Below are 21,426 nucleotides of genomic sequence, written 5' to 3'. Positions count from 1 at the left end.
CACACCAGGAGGTAAATAGTGGCACCGGAAAGAAAAACATTTGAACAGTTTAACATCAAAGGTGTCTAAATATACCACACGCTACGTATGATGGCTTCCTTGAAGTGTCATATTCAAAATTAACATGCAGTGGAAGGATGCATTTAAGAAAAGGTGCCTCAAGGGAAATAATCTCAGAGCTGTTTTAAAGTATCTGGAGCCTCTGAAGGAAAATTAACCCTTCAAAAAAGTCTCCTGAGATTTATATTCTCTCTTAAAAATAAAAGTCGCACTACTGAATGGTGACAAAATCATTTAACATGTGTATTATACATCTATTTTTATATTTTTTTGTTTATATTAATCGCGGCCAAGAGATATCACTGAATCACATCTCTCACACTTGATATATTTTGACGTTCTGTCCACAAGAAAGTTATCTTGAGTTAGCTCATAAAGAGCATTTATTCTCGCTCTTGAAAAATATGTAGCGAGCGACGACAAATGTCTCTTCTCTTGCTTTTTCTTTAGACGAGGGTAAAGGACATTTCACAATTATTGTGTTTTCACACGAAATATTAACTATGCATGCTTAAGGGTTTAAATGTTATACATCTGCTTGTGAACAGCTCAAATGTACAAGCTAAAAAGGGATGTTTAAAAAAAGTGAAGCGCACACAATTGCTCTGATGGGAACGGATAAGCTTAGTTTGAGACGAGTTGAAAAGGGATGAATAAAATCTTTCACAAGCAACTCTATTTTACCGATTGCCTCCGGAAAAGTACCCTGTATTACACAGACGAAGAAAGCGAAACCATGCATGTCGCATGACCATCGCTTTTTTCGTGCCTTTCACTCACACCCGCACTTCCTGGGCGTTGTGAGATACTGCAAAATATTTTTTAGTTGTTGGATCACACCTGAGAACTGATCGAAACCAAACAAAGTTCTTAACACCTCTACCGCATTGAGACGCGCCTGAAAGTTCTTGAAAATATTTTTCGTCCCTATGGGAGAATTTAAATGTCGCCTGATTTGCATGAAGCACACGTGTTGTAAGTTCTTTTTGTCGAAAACCCTGAGTCATACACAATAAATTTGTATCAAGCCGAAATAAGTCCAGGTAAATAAAATTATCAACATGGGTAACGACCTTTTATATTTTTTATGGAGGGATACTGAGGGTAGAGTGTTAATCCTGGTTTGATTAAGAGAGAAATACTTAAAAAAATGCTATACATTCAGACATCGTCTTCCAGTCGGTATGACGCGCGCCATCTGGTGGCTAGGGGCCGGAACAAGGAACCGCGAATTTAAACAAGAAACAGAAGTCGGAGAACACAAGCTACCGCTTACCTTTTAGACTCGTGAATAATGTCTCGTACAGGTCGTAGGTGTTTTCGAAGTATTCTTTGATCTCTCTGCAAAACATCAAAAACGGTAACCAATATTAACTTTTGCCGCGCGAGATGTAGCGACGATCAATGTGATTATCATTGCATTCGCAAACGAAAAGGAAGATTACCTCTTGGTACAAGACGAGAGATCGCATGGCTTTAAAGAGTGAAGAACGTGTCTACCACTTGGCTGAAACACAACCATCACTACTAACTAGAGAGTCAGAGTGAAATTTACTATGAAGTTCCTTTGAGCACGCTCGTAGTCACGTTTTGAAAATCTTCCGCCTCTCTGGTCGCGGGGGCCTGGGATGTCCTGTGGAAATGGTGAAACCCTTTGTTATTAGCTCAATCCAGTACGTATTCAAGTAGGAAAGATTTCGCAATAAAATTCCATATATTTTGAAACTACAATCTCAAGAGCTATGCAACATAAATTGAAATCAAAAATTACATTTCTGACTATGCGAAATTTATCGCCTAATTTAGCTTAAAGTCTCGTTTTCAGAAAAGCCTAGAAAAATTTACCGACTTTGCGATTAAGTATTAATTTTCTGTTGAAGAACATTCGTTCCAGTTATCTCAATTTGTATATAAAGGTCGTTATGTAATATCCGCTTTATGTCTCAGGCTTATAGCACATCAAAACACACTCGTAAGAATGTCGAGCGTTGTATGGAGGACATTGTATGAAGACGGTTATCAATGATACATAACCCTGAAAAGTGAGGCGAATACTAAAGTAACCACGCTTGACCATCATCCGTCAGCAGGTTACAATCGTGGCTTCCCTGCCGTGAGTGAAGTGGAAAGAGAACTACCTAGCTAAGTTGTTTTAATTTCCTTGCTCGAGCCTTCTGCCTTTTATGATCTCTACCCCGGGATGAAGAAAATTGTACTCACTTTAAATGCAACAGAAAGGATAGATATATTTCTTTTTTGAGAGCTGATGTTTCCTGTGCTAAATAACCGTGCTGTCTGTTATGCAATCGATGGCATGAATCATGTCACAGATCGGCTGTTATCCCTCCAAGGAAAAAGTTAGACAAGCAACATGGCATCGTAGACAAGTAAACAAGGGGCTTTCTTCTCAGTTAAAAGAGATTAAGACACATGGCTGACAGAACTCAATTGAACCTTGAAGAGCACCAGAACAGAGACACGGACCCTTAAATGTTATGTCAGAGTAGACAGTCGCCTCGTTCTGTTTTGTTTTGTGTTTTTGTGGTAAATCTTATACGACTGAACTGTAGTGCTTCCTAAGCTAAATAAACGTATATTTTTCCAGTTTAAGTCCCTTGAGGGTTTTGGCGGTTTGTTATGCAATCAACACTGAATCGTGACGGGAAAAATGTCTGTAAATGTTAAAAACGTGCATACTTTCACGGTTTTTTTTTTGAGTAAATAGTAAAGTGTTTTTTTTTTTTAAATTGAAAACGCATCTCAAGCAAATTGTCGTGGTTTATGTGATGGTTGGACTGTACATAGTTCACTCTGACGAAGGGCTAACGCTCGGAACGTCAGCTTTGGTGACCATTCAGTTGTTAAAACCAAAATATCTTGTAATAACCCAACCGACAAAGCAACTGTTTTTTTTTAAAACTTACCCCTCCCCCCTTTATTTCAGAGATAGATTCGTGGAGCTGCAGAGGAAACGAATAGCACTCCTTTGAATAGTGACTTGGAAGTGTTGTGAGCCATTAGACCAGTATAATATGTGGGCCTACAATATAGCGACAAGATGCTATTTTAAAGGCTCTTATCGCGATAACGGATGACGATATTTCAGCTCATTTAGTAGCACAACATCGGTGCTTGATGAAGCAAAATGCAACATGGCGACATTACTTCACTTAAGAAGGTTTCCTACAGCTTCTAAGTGCTTCACTTGCAGGTGACGCCATTTTTATGGGCTCGTGAACAGACGGACGAGTGCTGCACGACACTGAAAACCCTCTATCGTAATGGCTAACAATAATAAAAACGAAATCTTAGCGAAAGCCTGATCCAGCCAGACGTATGGAATTGGTCTCTAACTAGATAATTCCAGGATAGAGGACCAATTAAATTTATGAGAGATTACGAAACAACTGTTGAACAATAAGATAAAAGTTCTCACAAACCAGCTGCAGCCACAGTTTCAGTTAGGATGACATCAAATCAGAGAGAAGCTTCTTCGACCCTTACAACCCAGACACTGCACGGAAATATTCACAGTTTGTGACTTTCTAGAACTTTATAAAACGATTTCAATGACCTCCTCACCTATTTTGGAACAATGTCCATTGTTATCAACAGAAAAAAAAAAAAACAATGAGGAAGCGTTGGAGTGTGTTATGCACACTTCATGCGCTCTGAGTTTTCATTGAACATCTGGCAGAATAAAGCCCGCCGACCGTGCCTTATTTTTTTTTTCCGGGAATCGTTATGTGAAACAATAAGTAAAAATTTTTTTCTGACGCCCAGATCTTCAATGATAAGATCAAAGAAACCTCAACTTGACCTGTAAAGTCTAGAAATTCATTCAGTTACTTTTTCATAAACTGAAATAAGAAACTGTTAGACTACAAGTTAGCACTTCTTTACGAAATCTCGTTTCAGTTTGTCTTCAAGCAGGCCAAGCACATGCATCTGAAATGACATTCCAGAAGTGGCGTGACTGTGGTAAAACGATGGGAATGATACTGGACCCGTATGACGGTAACCACGTGGTAATTCGCTATCGCATCATCCCAGTAATATCACAGTTCAGTGATATCAATGGGTTTTTGTTCTTGTTGAAAACTAATACGTGTTGACCTTGAGTTAATCATCAGATCGATAATGGGATGCAAACCGCCCGACAAACAAAAATGACTTGTCGATGACTTCCTTCCTTTCAGAGTAAAAAAAAACATTGAATAATCGTATTAAGTAGTCTGCTTTTTTTAAGGCATAACATATAATATTTTCGTTATAAAAAAGGCTGGAAGAATTGCAATCATTCGCTTTTTGTTACTATCATGCACTAGCTGAGTTGACTTTGATTATTAGGAGGCAAACAAAACGCACACACCTCACGACGTTAAGTCATCGAATAATGAACAGGCCTCACTGACCGAACATCAAAGAGCCTCAAACATTAACGAGCTTGACTGATGATGTTTAATCGGAAATAAGTATTGTTGCAAACAGCTCATGGCTAACATCGCTCACCTGAATATTCAATTTAACTTTTTTTAGCATCTTTGATGAGTGAATAGGAAAACAGAACCAAGAGAGAGCATGACAAGGAGGTTAAGAGTACGAAGCCATCATTAGCCATCCGCGTAAGAGGACACCGGGGGAGGGGTTGGGATTTTTTTTCTTTCACGAGCCCTCTCCTCGCAACCGTCCTCACGTCACGGATTCCCTCTGGTGTCGCAATTGATTTTTATTTTTTGTATTCTTCAAAGCAGTAATAGACAATTGCCATAACTGAAGATATTTTGCACCCTATTCTATGCAATTTCATGAAAATTTCATTAATTGAATTCTATCATAGCCAGCGGTGCAGCTGTGCTAACGGTGACCGGGATGTTTGGTGCGATTTTTAGCGAAACAGAAGACCGCCATTTTGGGTTCTCTTAGAAGAGGAACACTGGGGATAGAAAAAAAATTAACTCCAGTGGGTAGTGGGAAGGATCGTAGGCGTGAGGGAGGCGGCAAACTTCGCAACTCGACAAACTTATGCATTTCGTTTTTACCAATGATATCGATAACTTGAGAAGTCCCTTCAATGGTAAGAGAATCCCACCTTGCGCAGATGATTTTGCAGGGCTAGAACGAAACCAAATCTAAAACATGTCAACCACAGCGATAGACTAAAGTAATTATGTAATATTTAGTGACGTTTCTCTTTAGTTCGCAATTGAAAGCTGCGAATCGAATGAGCAAATCGTCGAACAATATTTAACACTAGTAAAAGTTAACATGTACAGTAAAACTACTACAGCTTGGAAAAAAGAAACCATGTGTTTTAGCCGCCGACTAATATTTCATGACTAACTAATTGACCCTTGCAACTTCAAGATCCAATTTAAATTGTAACGTTTCAAAAGATGTAGCCACAAAAATTACCCTTAAAGTAAAAGTTACCTTTCAAGTTTCTTGTATTCTTAACAGAAACGTAGGTCGCTATTTGGACAAGTCTGCTGTCTGCTGTCAGATTTGAAAACTTTCACTGCCTATATCGACCGCTGCTTCCAAATGCGGCTGTCAGCAATGACGAAGCGGTATCAACTCATCTATTAATTACACTTGGAACAATGCATCAGCCCACTTTGTTTGGAATTCAACAAATGAGAGAAATGCTATATTGCTTCTGCATATCTCACAATAGAATTAGTCCCACACAATTCCGAAAAAGGAGGGAAAAAAGTATGCCTCGGAGGCGCAGCGCCCATGTTATGTTTTAATTACTTATAAAATGTCGCGAATCACTCTCAACTTAAACGAAAACATTCCGTAAAATATATGCATATTTTACAAAGATAGACTTTCCGAGAGTATTCTTGAGTTAATGATTCATTAAGAGAAGTATTGTAATGAAACCTACACAGTGATTTATTGTCGGGAGGGAATGTTGCTGAATTCGGTCTTAGAATTAAGTTACGTTTTCTTCTCTTTTCAGAAAAATAATGATAATAACCATGAGTAACCTAGATAAGTGGTTTTCTTACAAACGTAAAATTTTTCCCGAGGTAATTCTAATTGCTAGGGGCTAATGTAATTGAATAAAACCGCACAATGTTTACCTTATTTCGGTAATAGTTCACAAAACTGTAAAGATGTGTGGATGAAGGGGTTACGTCTGAGTGAAATACGATCAACCTTTGTATGGAGAGCGGGGTTTCTTTCAGCATCAAAGGGAATTCCAACCTGTATTAAAAAAAACAAGCGTCAAAATAAAGAGAAGGCTAACATCACAAGGCTGAGGAAAAATAACAAAAATGCAACGAGAATGGTCGAGAAAGGAAAACAAAGTTTGTCAAGAGAACTTTGATTGATGTTTCAAGATGGACCACACAAAGGGTTCCAGTAAAAGCTAACACCGCCCACAAGACATCTTTCCACCGTTCACTGCAAGCTGGCTCTAAAGTGTTTGGGTTTAGTCTTAGATCCCTTTTCCGAACACAGCCGCCGGGTTCGTGCGGTTCCTTTTCCGGGCACTCTGCTCGCATGACGCAGCCCCTTAATCAAGCGATATTTATATAGAGCAAACAGATATAAGCCGCAAGTTATAACAAACGTCTTGGAAATATTTTTTGATTACTCTTTGTTGCACAATAAAAGATATGTACAGGGGCGAAGTTGATGGAAGAATGGCGGTTGGGGGGGGGGGAGGAGAGAGAGTCGAGAAATGCCAATGATCTCATAACCCTATCATGTCTGAGATAACCACTTTTAATGTCAAATTGCTGAATGCGCTTGAATCTATGGGATCGAAATTGATGAGATGATCAACATGTTTAGTAATCATTGTCCACGCTACCTCGAACTGATAGACATTTAGGCTGATAAGCGTTTACATTAGTATAGAGCAGTGTAACTGATGTCACATAAACCCCTTCTCATCTATGCAGCTTTCGATTTCTATGCATGATTGTTGATTCGCACCTCGCCTTTGTCAACCGTCATGCGAAAGAGATCTCGAGGTCTTCGTAGGTGTTGACATTTATTTTTTCGATCGCGGTCTTTTTAATCGCGTGACCGTTGTAAGTAAAGTGTGTCCCCCCCCCCTTAAAAAAATCTTAGCAACGCCTCTCAAATGTAAATTTAATCGTTGTTGATATTCATGGTATTGTAAACACTCCAGGCGTTTATGACGGATTGAATGAAGGATAAAAAGAGATAAAGGTCCACTGAATAACCAACACATTGACACACCCACAAATTACAATCAAAGCAGTCAAAACTGCGCAATGAAAGCATAATAACACAAAAGACATGTCACGATCAAAGATAATTATCACGGATTAACGATGAAACGTGATAAAATTTATTTGACCGAAACTCAAACCAGGCGTCAAATGAAAAGAAAAAAAAAATTCAGAAATGTTAAATCATTATTTAGCAAAATATTTAAGTTTCTTGTAAACCGGACCTATCAGTAACGACTCTGTAGCAAAGTTTATCCACGTTCACAAGAATTACACAGTCATAATTACATGAGAACTGAGATAATGCAAGCTTCCTGATTGGTCAAAAACCTATAGTTTATTGCACACCGGAAAGTCCATAGAAATTAAAGTTTGTTTTATATAACAAATTAAAAATACCACACTTTCCACCGGTTTACCGACGTCATAGCCCACTTGGAATGTTGAGAGAATACTGAAAATTTGTAAGACTTTAACCGCTTATTTTCACTGGATGGCAGAAGTTTTTAGGCCTGCCCCGAGTGTGCTCGGCAACTTTTGAGCAACTTTTAGTGTTTTGAGCAACGTTTTGTTAGCCTAATTCATTCCTTATTTGATATTGCAACTAAAAATTGGCTAAAATGACATCAAATGAACCATGTGTTTTGTTCATTTGACGTAAGAAGATCCTTAAATGTCGCCCATATTTGCAAGAAACTCTTTAAAGTTAATTTACAAGCTATTTTTTCGACCGCTGTTAGCAATTATTGTAAAGAACAAAAGATAAAGAAAAAAGATAAAGTTTATTAACGTTAACATAAAAATATCGAGATATTTAGGTAGCGACTTTTTAAATTTTTTTGCAATTTTTTCGCAACTTTTTGACATTCAAGTGAGCAGCTGTGAGCCTAACTGTAACATTTTTTGCTTCATTAAGTCAAGTGAGTTTATGAATGGGGACTGAAGGGTAATACTGAACGACCCACACTTAAGCCTTTTTTTTTCACATGTGTTTCTCTCATCTTATTTAGAATTATTACTTTAGCGCAAAAAAAATTAGTCGAGCACTCCTCGAAGGACTGGGACGAGACACAGTTGACTATTCCACACCACCCCATTCGTGAATCGCTTTTTCGCTGAGTCAAGACTTAGTTTAAGAAAGAGGATAGTCGACTTTTTAATATGGTAAAGCAAAATGTAGAGAACACATGAGAGAACAGAAAAAGATGAAAGACTGGGACGAGTGAGTAACTCAAGAAAATGTCCCGTATGTAATACTTTCAATGTCAGGGCAAATTAACGTTATAGGCTAGCGATCGTTTTCCGACCGGCCAGCTTTGATTTGGGGTCAGAGTGGACGGTAGGGCTTGGGGCTGTTGGAGGACGAGAAGCATTATTTTTGACCGTCGATCCGGTCCGCTTTGTACAAATTTCTTTCTCTCCCCAACCTTCCGCTTCGATTAAAATCAAAGATGGCGGCCATAATTTTCGCTAAGAAAATACTGAGCACTTGCTCGCCAAAATTTTGCCTGCCAGTTTCTCAAGTTACATGACACCATAAATAAAGAATAAAGCAAATTCCAACAGATTAAGAAAAACTAACTTACTAAGAAATGAAAGACAATTCCAACCACCTCATACTGTTAAAATTATGACGAGATTAAATTTAATGACTTGACTCATGGCCCCTGCCCTTTCCAATGATCAGCTTTCGCGTGCAAGGAGAACGCAAGGATAGAGCGAGAACGCACGAGAGGAGGTGTCCCTCTATTTTAGTTATACTGGACGAACGACTGTTTGAAATACAACGTACACGAACGATGGTACTTCGCAGTAGAGGGCAACAAATGGCTTCCAATCTTTGAAATGTGTCGGTTAATGAGAAAAAATCACAGTATGTATGAAATAAAAACATTACACCATGTCTCATTGCAATGCATCAAGAAACTCACTCCTTCGCTGCGCTCACTCGTTATTTTTTATAATACATCGCGACTCGTGAATAAAAATAGTGTGTGCGTACTTTCCATAGAATAATCTCTATTTCCTACGCATGTCTAACTCTTTACATTCGTCTCGGCTTGCCAGAAAATCGCAGAACGAGGAAGCATTTCCCGTAGGCTACATTGGCTGCAATGTTTTAAAACCTTGTTGTTTTTCACTATTTTAACTTTATTAATCGAGAAAAACGTGTTAAATTTTTAGCTTTAGGGAGGTTTCATAAAACTAGTTAATTTTCGCTAGCGTTAGATAAAATTACTTGTCCGCCTCATACACGTTATCATCGCTAACCTTCGTTTCTGTCATTTAAATGTAAGAGCATTGCGATCGAAAAAAAACACACTGATTGAGAAAAATCCAGAAAAGTCATGTAATCGGAAGCTCACATTTTATTCATAATACTGCATTGATAGTATTTTTGATCTTAAAAGCTTTATTTCAGTGGTTTGGAAAATTCATTCTTTCAGTTGAAAATATTTAAGTCAATATGTTGGGTTAAATTAGTAAGACAATAGACAAACTTCATTTATTTTCACTTCAGAGCAAAAAAGAAAAACAAACACTACAAGACTTTAAATCAAGGTAAAAAATGAAGGAAATTATTGTACAAAGGGATGAGAGCCATCACTGGTCACAATATTTGTTCGTTTTCCTTACAGTCACGTCCTTTCAACATTTTTAATTAACTACAACACCTTTAACTGTTTTCTAAAATGTTAACGAAAAATTTAAGCTAAATAAGGTTAGCTTCTAATAAGACAGTATTTATTTTTCTTCCCATTTCCGCCGAAAAAAAAGCCGTTTACCTATTGAAACTTTTAAACGTCATCTGCTTGTGTCGATATCTAATGCATTTCTAAATAAACTCTGCGTTGTTACAATAATGACGTGGGACGAATAAATGATCAATTTTATCGATAATTCAGCAAATGCAAATTTAATATACAAAACACCTTTATGATATAAACTTTGGGATTCCCAATGCGTGCGCCAGAAGCAAAAACCTGCAACTGCGTTTTGATCTCCTAACTGGCGAAACGTGCCTTGACCTAAACAATATGATTTCGTGTCTGAAGAAAATCGTACTTCTCACACTGACTTTTATCCGAGCAGTAAGAGGTCCTGATATTTCTACACCATGCAGCGATAACTGTAAATGTTCAGTTTGTCCTTTCAGAGGACTTAAAAACCTGACTGAGGTGACTTGCAACGCAACACGCCTTCGAGAAATTGTCATTCCTTCACGAGTCAACATCTGCGCCTTGTAAGTAGATATCTTTCAGATGAATTTTGCGGTAGGACTGGCCGAGTACAAACCAGACTTTGTAACTGTTTGTCATTTAATTTGCCATTCTCTTTGAGAGGACGCTTTTTATTGACTTAGTGAATTCACAGCGAATGGACCTGTCTGTAGTGTTAAAGTCAATCAACGACTTTAGCTGCAGGAAAGGTGGCTTTTACCCAGTCAACAAACGACTAGATACCCCCTATCCGCGTGAAATATTATTATCCATTTTTAATCAGGGAACTAATTGATAAAAATTACAATCGAAACCATTTCTCCTTCCGCGAAAACGGCTTGGAACACTTTGTTGGGACCGGACATCGAGTCTGTTCCCAAAAGGGACAAGAAATCTCCTTGATATCAACTTATTTATGGACTTAAGGCAAATTCCATTTTTTCTTAAAACATCACATTTACAATTCAACAAATGTCGTTGGAAATTTTATTCATTTATAATCCAGTTAATGGCAGTTTATTCAACCTCATTTTCAACCATCAATAAGATGATGAAGGTCGCTCTCAAACTCCTTTTTTTTTTTCTTTTTTCTTTTTTATTTTCACACGTCGATGTAAGAAAGCGAACCCAATATAGCTAGTTGATTTATCTCTTCACAAGGCCTCTATTCTCTTCACGGTTTTCAGTTTTGTTCCTTGAATGAAAAATATCCTCGATAAACTCGACGGATATCTTAGCTCTAGGGATTGTCAGTTGAGGATCATCTTTGAAATCGTTTTGACAGTGTTAAATATGTTAATCCTCTTGATTACGAGCGGATTTTAAACCTTTGTTTCAGTTTTCTAATTTTTAATTTTTTCCCCTTTTATCATGTCTTCGTGTGAACGTAACATGCTTCAAGATAACAACAACAATATAACGTGCGAATAGCTTGTGAATGAGGATCAAATGTGTTTTACTTTTCAATCGCAGAAACAAGTAGTGTACAATATTCCAAGTCACTCAGCGTATCTCATTTTTAAGAAGACTGGGAACGGATCGGTTAGAAATGCGTGTTACCTTCGTTTACGTTTTCACGAGGAGAAGATAATAATAATAATTATGATAATGATCCAATCGGGCTGATAGTAAGATTGAAATACCCCAAAGCCCTAGCAAACGAGGCAAGTTCTACAAAACTGAGGAATCCACGACGGCTATTCAGAGCGCGGGAAAACATCAAAAGGGCCAGCCAGTCAGAACTCAAATTAAAAACACGCGAAATGTTCAAAGCGCGGGAAAACGCGAGTGGACAAGACGCGACTTGTTCAAGTTTTGAATTTGATTGGTTGAGAAGGTGGCACGATTTTTTCTGGACCAATTGCACAGCGACGTGAAGCAAAACCGAAGAAGTTCTGAATTACTTGAGACACTCTGAAAAAAAAATTGCTCGTCATGACAAATTACTGATGCCATAAGAAGCGCAAGTTTCATTTCATCGCTTATTACCTTCCTTTTCACTTTCTTCTACAGGGTGCTGTCAAGGAATGGAATTTCTTCTCCCGAAAAAAAGTTTTTACGGCCGTTTGATGGAATTATTTCCTTGTAAGTAAAATTAAGTTAGATCGCCAATCTTGTAGTTTCCAAGAAAAAAAAACAACAAATAGTATACAGTAAGTGTGATGGCGCACGAGTTGTGATGGTGGTTATTCAAGCCTCAGCGTATCTCCAATGGAGAGTTAAGATAGCTCAGTCTACTTAGTTTATCTAATCTAGAAAGTGTATCATCTTTTGCATGCAGTGTAGAAATCTGTATTAATTGTAGGCATTGTAAATCTTATGAGTCCGCAACAAGTTTTGACCACTAAGATAACGAATATCTTTGTCGATAAGAGTACAGACCACGTTAAATTACTAATCTGGTATTATCAACTAAGTTGAAGACATAAATTGGCCACCGTAGAGTTTAAGTGCTGACGTTTCGAGCGTTTTTAGTCAATCGCTCTGACGAATGGCTAACACTCGAAACGTCAGCCTCTGGACTATATAAGGTGGCTGATTTACGTTTTCAACTCAGTTGATAATACTAAATTACCCTGTTATACTCTCCCATCAACGCAGCACCACAGTTTCTTTAGAAACTTACCACCTTTACACGTTAAACTATCGTCGATTTTTTTAACATAGTATCGACGTCAAGAACTGAAAACGATTCTTTCAGTGCGTGACCATTGTGTGGCACGTTGACGTGAGCAGCTTTGTCTGTATTCTTGTCAACAACGGCAAATTAGCCATTCAGGTTGTGAAATTACTTTCAATTGGGGTAAAAAGACTAAATCTAATTTAGTTCTCATTAGTTCTCTGTTCAGCGGTTCACAGTTCTGATTTGCTAGTGAGACTATTTAAGTTTTATTTCTAACGATGCTCAATTGAAACGTGTCTGACCCTTAGCTTGGTTGTTGTTGCTGCCTGCATGTGAAGTCCTTTCTATCCTATTTTCAGGGATTTGTCATATAATGCGATAACCAAACTGCCAAAGAGAGCGTTTAGTAGTGTGCCTTCCTTGAAGAAATTGTAAGTTGTCTTAAATTTGCTTGTGAAACTTATCTGGATTACTCATCCCTGGTGATATTTTCCTATTACGCATTTTTAAAACGTGGAGCCTTTCACTTCCTGGCGTGACCAAAGGAGGAGCTCTTCTTAGTTAAAATTCATTACATTTTGAAGCAGAAAGGTCCATTGGGGGAAGGAAAAATATCAATTAGCTGAAATGATTTCGTATAATGCAAATTTCTCAAAGCTAAAATTAATGTAAATGTAGGGGGAATTGCGATCTTAATACTGTAGGGTTCCCAGTTACAGCGGTGGAATCCCTCCTAACGCAACGAATGAACTCCGCAAATATCAGATTACTGTTTTGTTGCTGACGGAATCCTTGGGGGGCCGCATTACAATTAGGAGCTCATGTGCAAGTGATAACTTGCCAAAACATCGAAATCGAGAGTTTTCCGTCTCAAAATCAGATTATACGAAATAAAACAAGATAATTTGGTTTTCTCAACTGAGTTAATTTATAATGTAAATTGGCCACTGTAAATAGTTTCAAAGCTGGCGTTTCGAATGTTAGCCCTTCTTCAGAGAGAATGGAGGAATTGCACACACACACACCAAACCCACAATCAGATCTATCCGGGCTCAGATTCCAATTTTAGAACTTTAGTTTCTCTATTTAATTTTGGAAAGACGCCGTTTGTATTCTTTTCATTTTTTTGAATAGGTATTTGCAACACAACGACATCACAACTTTGGACGACAGCACGTTCCTTGGGCTCCGCAATTTAAGAGATCTGTTAGTAGTTCTTTATCGCTGATATTTTTAGGTACACAGGAGCTCTTTACTTATGGGCTCCTAGTGCACATCATAATACAAATTTTCTTCTTTTGATATTACAATCTTTTAACCTATACAAGACTTTGTTTTAGATGTTTACAGCATAATAACATAGCATCCATATCACTTAAAACGTTGGTGATTGTGTTGGTGATTGTGTTACTCTATGTATTGACTTCTCGGTTTTGCAGATTTGAAGTTTGAAAAAATTCTCTTTTTATTCCGCATGACAAAACGCGCACTACGTTAATGTTCCTACAACATTTAGTTGTTTTTTTTTCAGATTTATCAGTCATAATAGGATAACAAGATTGCCGAGAAATGCGACTTTTAAAGGACTTCGTTCATTGATTGAATTGTAAGCTCTTGACAAGACTTTTCAGATGGTGCTCACTTTTACATTTCTAGCATCACTTTCGAAAACCAAACCCAACACAGAAGATGACTCTAAGATGTGGTTGACAAATTAGTATTTTAAAACGAAGATTCGTCATTGGTTACACTAGATAGCCATCACTCTGAATAGTATGGTATCATATCATCATAGGATAAACTGTGAAGAACGGCACATGCCTAAAACGTAAATTTCTCAACTTAGGGCATAAGAAAGGCATACATACAAAGCTCCACCCTCTTCCCCGCCCTCCCTGCAACTCCCCCCCCCAGGCTGTTACATCACATTGATAACAACCGATGTGAGTACAATGTATCCTCCCTTATCAACTCCTCAAGTTCTGGTGGAAAATGGGCCAAGTTCGACCTTTTTTTCATCTTACTTTGTTAGATCGCGTTGCGCTTTTCAATACCATATATTCTATCTCTCCCTTCTCCTTATCTGCCTCTTTTTCCTTGCCTTTAGAGATCTAAGTCACAATAGACTGGAAAATTTAACCTCTTCTTGTTTTCGAGGGATGATGAAGTTAACAGTATTGTAAGTATTGTATTAAATCATTTATAAACTTATTTAAACCACTAATGTTAGTGTTTTCATTGTGTGACATTTAAATCATTGACAGAGAAGAAGCTTGTGGCATCCTTTCTTTCAACTTAACTTGGTAGCCCTCCCAAAAGCCGAAGTTTTCATTTTTCTACGTAATATTTCCTTGTTTCAGATACTTGCAGCACAACAACATTGCAACTGTGGAGCCTGGTGCATTCTTTGGGCTTAGCAAACTCAAAAAACTGTAAGTTTCTTTTTCCACGCACTTTTAAGGACTGCATGAGTGTCTTGTTGGTTTAGTGAACGACTAACTTATCTTCTGACTTATGTTATGATTTGGTTTTATCATCTGAGTTGACTGTGAATATATGAAAATATATGAGTTGATACGTCAATTGACCACCGTTAAGAGTTTCTAAAGCTGAAGTTTCGAGCGTTAGTCCTTCGTTAGTCCTTCGTCAGAGCGAACTCTTAATGGTGGCTACTTTATATTAACGACTCAGTTGATAAAACCAAATCATTACGTTACACCTCTCATAAACCGACGCACCACCACAACGAATCGGGAGACGTTTTCCGGGAGTCTGGCACTAATAATGAGGTGCTATAGCGCTCGCCTCATACTTTCCCGCGGGCGAAGAAACACTCGTCCCGAAACGCTAACAATGAAGGCCTGGTCGCAGTGACTAAGTGACAAGATGAAAAGTTGTTAGATCGAAAGACCGACAAGTGAGCAACAAGTTCCCCTCCATATTACACAGTGGCTGACGTTCTTAACAAGAGACCTTCTATAACTTGTAAAAGGCATTTGGTAGACTAGATACAATTTGATTCTACCTTTTCAGAGATATGAGTTTTAACAAACTAGAAACTCTAACAGATGACGCGTTTCGGGTTCTGACACTGAAAAATCTGTAAGTGACGAATAAATTTCTTTGTTTGAATGTTCTCTAGGCAGTTCATTTGATTGACTGGCTCTTAAAATTTGCTGAGATCAGCGGTTGTTCCATAGATTGTGTTACTGACCAGTTACGTTTTTTGACTGATCTTGACTGACAATGTGATTGACCGACAGATTAAGTGAAGAACAGGCTGACAGACAAATAGTCAGACAGACGGACGGACGTTCTGATAGACAGACAGACTCTTACTGACCAAAACTGACTGACTAGCGGACTTGCTCCTTGACTTGTTGATTGACGGATTCTTTGACTGACCAGCTGACCGCCTGATGACTATTTTGCCGAATCATTGACTGAATAATTATCTTTCTGAGTGAGTTACGGACTGACTGACCGTATGGCTGGTTGACTGAATGACGGCCGACCAGATGATTAGCAGGTTGACTTGAAGACATGCAGCTTGCTGACAGAGTGACTGACTGACTGACTAATCGACTGACTGACTGATAACTGACTGTCTGACAGACTGAGTGACTGATGACTGACTGACTACCTGACGGTGTCATGACTGACTGACGGACTACCTAGATCGCTGGCTAGCTGACTGCCTCACTGCTTAAATAAATAACTAACCAACCAATTGGCTGATTTCCCCTTATTTTATTGATGACGTCATGATCTAATAAACGTTCACAGCTTGGTATTATGTTTAATACATATACATGTACATGAAAGTCCTTTTCTGTTCAGTTCCTTGCAGCATAATGCGATCACAATCATACAACCTAAAGCTTTCGCCGGACTTCGAAATCTGGAATTTCTGTATGTTTAAACTTGAATATACCAGATTTACTTTGTCTCTTTGTCTAAGTTGGGTGAACTATTTTGACCCTTAAAGTTATGCATGTTAGACTAGAACGTTTCTTTTATATTTTGCAGCGATCTCAGATATAATAAAGTTGTGATTGTGTCTCTGGATGTGTTCAAGGGTCTTAGTAATATTAAAACCATGTAAGTGTTTTGCTATACATGTTTTAATAAATTTTAAACCAGTAAAATTTAATCATGAGCTATCACTAAGAAAAATCATGTTATCTAGTAAACAAAATCATCGAAACTGTTTCTCTGTAGCAGAGATTTAGGACTGAAAATACTTGAAAGAATAAAGCTCGAATAACTCGAGTAAAGCGATAGGAACGTTTAAGCCATGAATTTAATTCATGACGAGATGGGCATGCTCAGAACCCTACTAGATGTAAGGGTGCCAGACTATTAACACAGATAACATGATGAATAGCCTGAAGTAGTTTTCAATTGTGTGTTGGCCGGGGAAATCCAGGATTTGATTCACCCTGGTTTACTGCACCTCAGAATTGATCTTAAGATTCGTACCACCTTTTCAACCAATCGTATTCAAAGCTGAGACCAATCGCAGTTTGGTAATTGGCATTCTCGCGCGCTTGAAGTTTTTTAAAAAATGAGTTTCGAGTTTACATCGGCTCCTTGGTATACTGACCTTCATTGTCTTTTAGTTGTGGTAATTCCTTAAGGTTTGGCTTTACGATACACAATCTAACCAGTCTTATCAAAGGTGGAGCAAGTTAACTTTGTTTCAGTTTTGGTGATATGATCATTCTCGTTTGCAAGATCTCTCTCCCTCGCTTTCCTGGTGGAAGAAAATCGCTGGGACCGAGATTGTACAATTTTCCTTATGTATTCTGTTTTTTTTTTGTTATGTAACAAAGAAACCTGGACGGGAATAATATAACAAACCCATCTGCTGTTAACGAAACAGATAAGGCAAACAAGACACAAGGGAATCAAAGGAGGTCCTTCAATAGTGGTGGATGCTCCCGGATTCAACAAAAACAAGTTGTATTTCAGGTCTCGAGAAACAGGAAGGTGTGTTTCCAAAGACGAAACTGCACCCTGTCTCTTACTGTGGTAAATAAGACTAAAACTGTGCCAGATAGATTTGATATTTGTTGGGATTTAATAAAAAAACTTCGCCCTCTCTTGTTCATCTTGGGAACCATCGCAACTTTTACCAATATGCTGGTTATTATAACAGTTGTATTGACTAAAAGCCTTCGAAGACGTCCGCCATTTTTATTGGTTTCAGCGACGGCAGTATGCGACTTTTTGATTGGTATTTACTCGTTTGGAATGGCTTTCGGGCATGGCTATGACCTTCAGGAATTCAAAGCTTGGCAGGACATCTACTGTACCTACTTAAGGTACCTGTTTATCTTAGCAGAAGTTGATGGAGGACTGACGTCACTGTTGATGACTATTGAACGATATGTTGCCATCGTTTTCTGTATGAACCCTGACATAAGGCTAGGCTACAAAGCTTTACGAATAGCACTCCCGCTGACTTGGATTACGGGCGCCACATCAGCAACTTTAGCGCAAATTTTTGACATGAGACATAACGCGAAACCCGGGAGAATGTGTCTTTTTCACAGAAACTCCGACAGAATACCCTCCATTTTTATTAGCGATATAGTGCTGCTGTTTCTAGTATTTACCTATCTCCTCGTCGTATTTCTTTATTTGCATATTTTCGTCGTTGTGCGAAAATCTGCGCGCAGGGCAGGCACACGTAGAGAATCGCAATTAGCCAAGCGAATTAGTTTGATTGTTCTTACAAGTTTCGTGTTTTTCGCTGTGCCTAATTTTGCTCTGGCGTGGTTTATCATAAATGGAGGTCATGTTTTCGAAGATGTTAGAATGAATCGTACTCTGCTGTGGTGGCTTCCTCCTGTTTGTTTGGTGGTGAATGCCTGTCTTAACCCTTTCATATTCGCGTTTAAAAATGACAAGTTCACTAGATCTCTTAAAAGACTGGCAGGCCGTCCTCTCAGAGGGCTTTTAATGAGTAAGAAAAAGAACAGAGGTGGTCAACCATTTGTGTTACAGTCTCCTGCTGTCTCTCAAGGAAGCCATAATCAAGGAATGGACTCTATCTCTGAAACTCGTTGCTGAAGCAACAGATGCAGCTTTGCGTTAATATCATGAAAAAAGAGAAGGAAAAGAGAGGTAGAATCAAATGACGAGAGAAGGAAAAAATGAATGGAAGGGGGGATGAAACAAAATGAAAGAAAGAAATAAAGAAGAATGAAAGGAAGGAAGAGAGAATGTAAGAAAGCAGGAACGATATGCATGATCAACAAGATATTGCCTGATTTCGTATCAGTAGGATCATACACATATTTAATTTAACCGCTCACTTAACTGAACTAAAGAGAATGTATATGTCGTACCTTACTCCAGCTCGCTACAATATCAAAAAGGCGTCGGAATAAAGTGAAGACAAGTGAAAATTTGTGACAGACACAATGAATAGATCATGTCAGCCTTTGAAATCAGTAAAGTTCACTTACTATTCAACTCGATTCGAAGCAACTCGTAATGATAAAAAATTCAGTCAAGCGACGTTCCTTGGCAGAACATGGAGTTAAATCATCATTGTCGCTACAATTTACGTGCATTTTTGGCATATATTTTTTGGTTTCCTCACAGTATTCTCACGAATTCATAACACTATTAAGTACTATGTTCTAGTTTACGGCTGGTCTAAATCGGATCTCGAATCCTGGGTTGATACACGCGCATACGAAAGACACCACTGAAAGCAACATAAGGTCGTTCCTTCTTTTCCTATTCGTTGGGGCGTTCTTATATCGAATTCGAAGTGGCCAACTGAAATCATCGCATCAAGAAATTACCTCAGTATCGTTACGATCATAGCTTAAAGAATGGTCACAATTTTGAGACGTCTTCGTGTCAATTGAAATACCTCCAAAAAAAGTCGAATTTCATCATATAACAATAATTTTCGCTTTAAATCACAGCCACGTAACAAAATATACACAAAATAAGTTGTTTCTTACCAGTGTCTGTGGGTTTTGATTAATTATCGAGGGTTTTTGTCCAACCGGTCTTCCTAAAACGGTCTTGATCTCAAGGGGTCTTACTCTAAACTGAAATGCACTAATCACGTAGGCGTCGATCCAACTGGATAAAAACAATTTACTGCTCCATTAAACGGAAGCGGTTACGACAAAGGGTTGACGCTCGAAACATTAGCATAAGAAACTCTTTACGGTGGCCGGTAGACATAGTAAAACCAGACAATTACAGTCCGACTTGTAATAAGCCTTTATACCCTAAGAGTGATAAGCATCTAATTTCTCCTTACAATATCACCCCTGAATCACACATTAAGGTCACAAGAATAAAGGAAATGATCACCAACTATAAAGCTCTTGATTGTTAAACAAATTCTCCTTGTCAGCACCTTAAGAAGTGTGTGATGAAACGCATGGAGAATATGCAGGCGGTCACCCACGCGGAATGGCGGGGTGGTTCATACGTCAGCTGAACATTTATCGAGATATGAAACACCTAGAGAGTTTTTGAAGCACTCAAGAAGCTGCAGTTCCTTTTGGCTGCGCCTTGAGCAAGTTTTACGTATCTTTCGTGCTATCAAAACTTTCCGCAGGCAAATAACTACGTTCACATAAGCATAGAGGGGGTAAGTTTCTAAAGAAACAGTGGTGCTGCGTCGGTGGAAGAGTATAACAGGGTAATTTATTATTATCAACTGAGTTGACAAAGTAAATTGGCCACCGTAAAGAGTTTCAAAGCTGAATCTCTGCCGTGGATAAATGCAGGGATACGAAAGATCATAAACAAAAAATACAAGCAGCTGCGAAAGGCACAAAAGTCAGGTAATCCAGGCGACTGGAAAAGATATAAGGAAGTGAGAAACAGCGTAAAACAAAGCTTTGAAAAGAGCGGAAGCAGACTGCTGGAAGAAGACGTTAGGTGAAGCGAAAGGAGAACCAAAGGATTTTTGGAAGATTGCGAGACAGTTGACAGGACAAGTGAAAGATGACAACAACACATCAATTCATGACGATCTTGTCAAATCGACAACCATGAACTCGTTTTTTGCCACAGTTGGCGAAAAGTTAGCATCCCATTTTCCTCCAACTACCGCTGATAAGTCTTACATCGCAAGAGTAACTCCAACGATATCTGAAGTTGTGCTTGATAGCGACGGGTTTTATAGTAAGCTGAGGAAAGTGAGCATTGAGAAAACTTAGGGATGTGATGGTATAACACCGAAGGAAATGAAAATCGTTGCCAAGGAGATCTGCTACAATGTTGCTCACAGAAGAAAAATGAGCAACGATGAAGGAAAATATCCAACTCAATGGAAAATTGGTAAAGTCAAACTCTTGCACAAGGGAAGTGATAACGGCGAGTGTGGTAACTACAGACCACTGACTATGTTGACCATCCCTAGTAAAATCACAGAATCTATCATTTGTGATACGATCGACCCTCATTTAAATGAGATGTTGCAGAAACACTAGTGGGGATACGGAAAGGGTCAGTCATCTGAGTCACTCCTGTACCTGACGGAATCTTGGAAACAGTCAATAGGTGAAGGGAAAGTTGTAGGAGCTATTTTTATGGATTTCAGAAAGGCTTTGGACTCAGTCAGTCACGACATTTTACACTATAAAAATGCATGCTTGCGGCCTGAATGGACAGTTGTCTTGCTGGTCGCAGAGCTATGTATCAAGTCGACAACAGTTTGTAGAGTTAAATGGCGTCCTATCTCCTCCACCAGAAGTGAGATATGGAGTTCCTCTGGGTTCACGTTAAGCCCCAGGACTTTTTTCCAGTTATGTAAACAATT

At 38.5% G+C, this 21,426-nt stretch overlaps 2 protein-coding genes across 10 annotated transcripts in view; one reads left to right on the top strand and one right to left on the bottom strand.

The window, feature by feature from the left end:
• The window catches only part of LOC113667842 (uncharacterized), a 37,485-nt gene extending 17,777 nt beyond the window's left edge, over positions 1 to 19,708 (bottom strand). For 2 of the 7 annotated variants that reach the window (XM_089186984.1, XM_089186978.1), the window contains exons 1-3: positions 5,494 to 5,616; positions 1,506 to 1,693; positions 1,337 to 1,401 (exon numbers count right to left, since the gene is read on the bottom strand). Coding sequence is in view for 6 of the 7 variants with exons in the window: in XM_089186978.1 (XP_089043104.1) it covers positions 1,337 to 1,401; positions 1,506 to 1,582 (142 nt within the window). In the remaining variant the exon portion in view is untranslated. Of the gene's footprint in view, positions 1 to 1,336; positions 1,402 to 1,505; positions 1,694 to 2,280; positions 2,373 to 3,500; positions 3,641 to 5,493; positions 5,617 to 6,152; positions 6,598 to 19,606 lie in introns of those variants that run through there. The other 5 variants (XM_089186982.1, XM_089186981.1, XM_089186980.1 and 2 more) reach the window with 5 other exon arrangements.
• LOC113667836 (uncharacterized) lies at positions 10,180 to 19,108 on the top strand. 3 transcript variants are annotated; one of them, XM_089186985.1, is made up of 11 exons: positions 10,181 to 10,521; positions 12,011 to 12,082; positions 12,980 to 13,051; positions 13,755 to 13,826; positions 14,152 to 14,226; positions 14,728 to 14,799; positions 14,981 to 15,052; positions 15,654 to 15,722; positions 16,461 to 16,532; positions 16,650 to 16,721; positions 17,456 to 19,108. In XM_089186985.1, exons 1-11 carry the CDS (start codon positions 10,316 to 10,318, stop codon positions 18,696 to 18,698), a joined length of 2,097 nt encoding a protein of 698 aa, XP_089043111.1. In that variant the 5' UTR covers positions 10,181 to 10,315; the 3' UTR covers positions 18,699 to 19,108. The 3 variants fall into 3 exon arrangements, with proteins under 3 accessions (XP_089043113.1, XP_089043112.1, XP_089043111.1); XM_089186987.1 differs by lacking the exon at positions 16,461 to 16,532 and having other exon boundaries at positions 10,180 to 10,521; positions 17,456 to 19,036; XM_089186986.1 differs by lacking the exon at positions 15,654 to 15,722 and having other exon boundaries at positions 10,180 to 10,521; positions 17,456 to 18,722.
• Positions 19,709 to 21,426: the final 1,718 nt, after the last annotated feature.

Source organism: Pocillopora damicornis, chromosome 11 (assembly GCF_964200805.1).
Source record: "Pocillopora damicornis chromosome 11, jaPocDami1.2, whole genome shotgun sequence".
In the NCBI taxonomy this organism is placed as follows: Eukaryota; Metazoa; Cnidaria; class Anthozoa; order Scleractinia; family Pocilloporidae; genus Pocillopora; species Pocillopora damicornis.
Note: the sequence above shows the minus strand (reverse complement) of the source record. Positions and strands in the feature narration are given on the sequence as shown.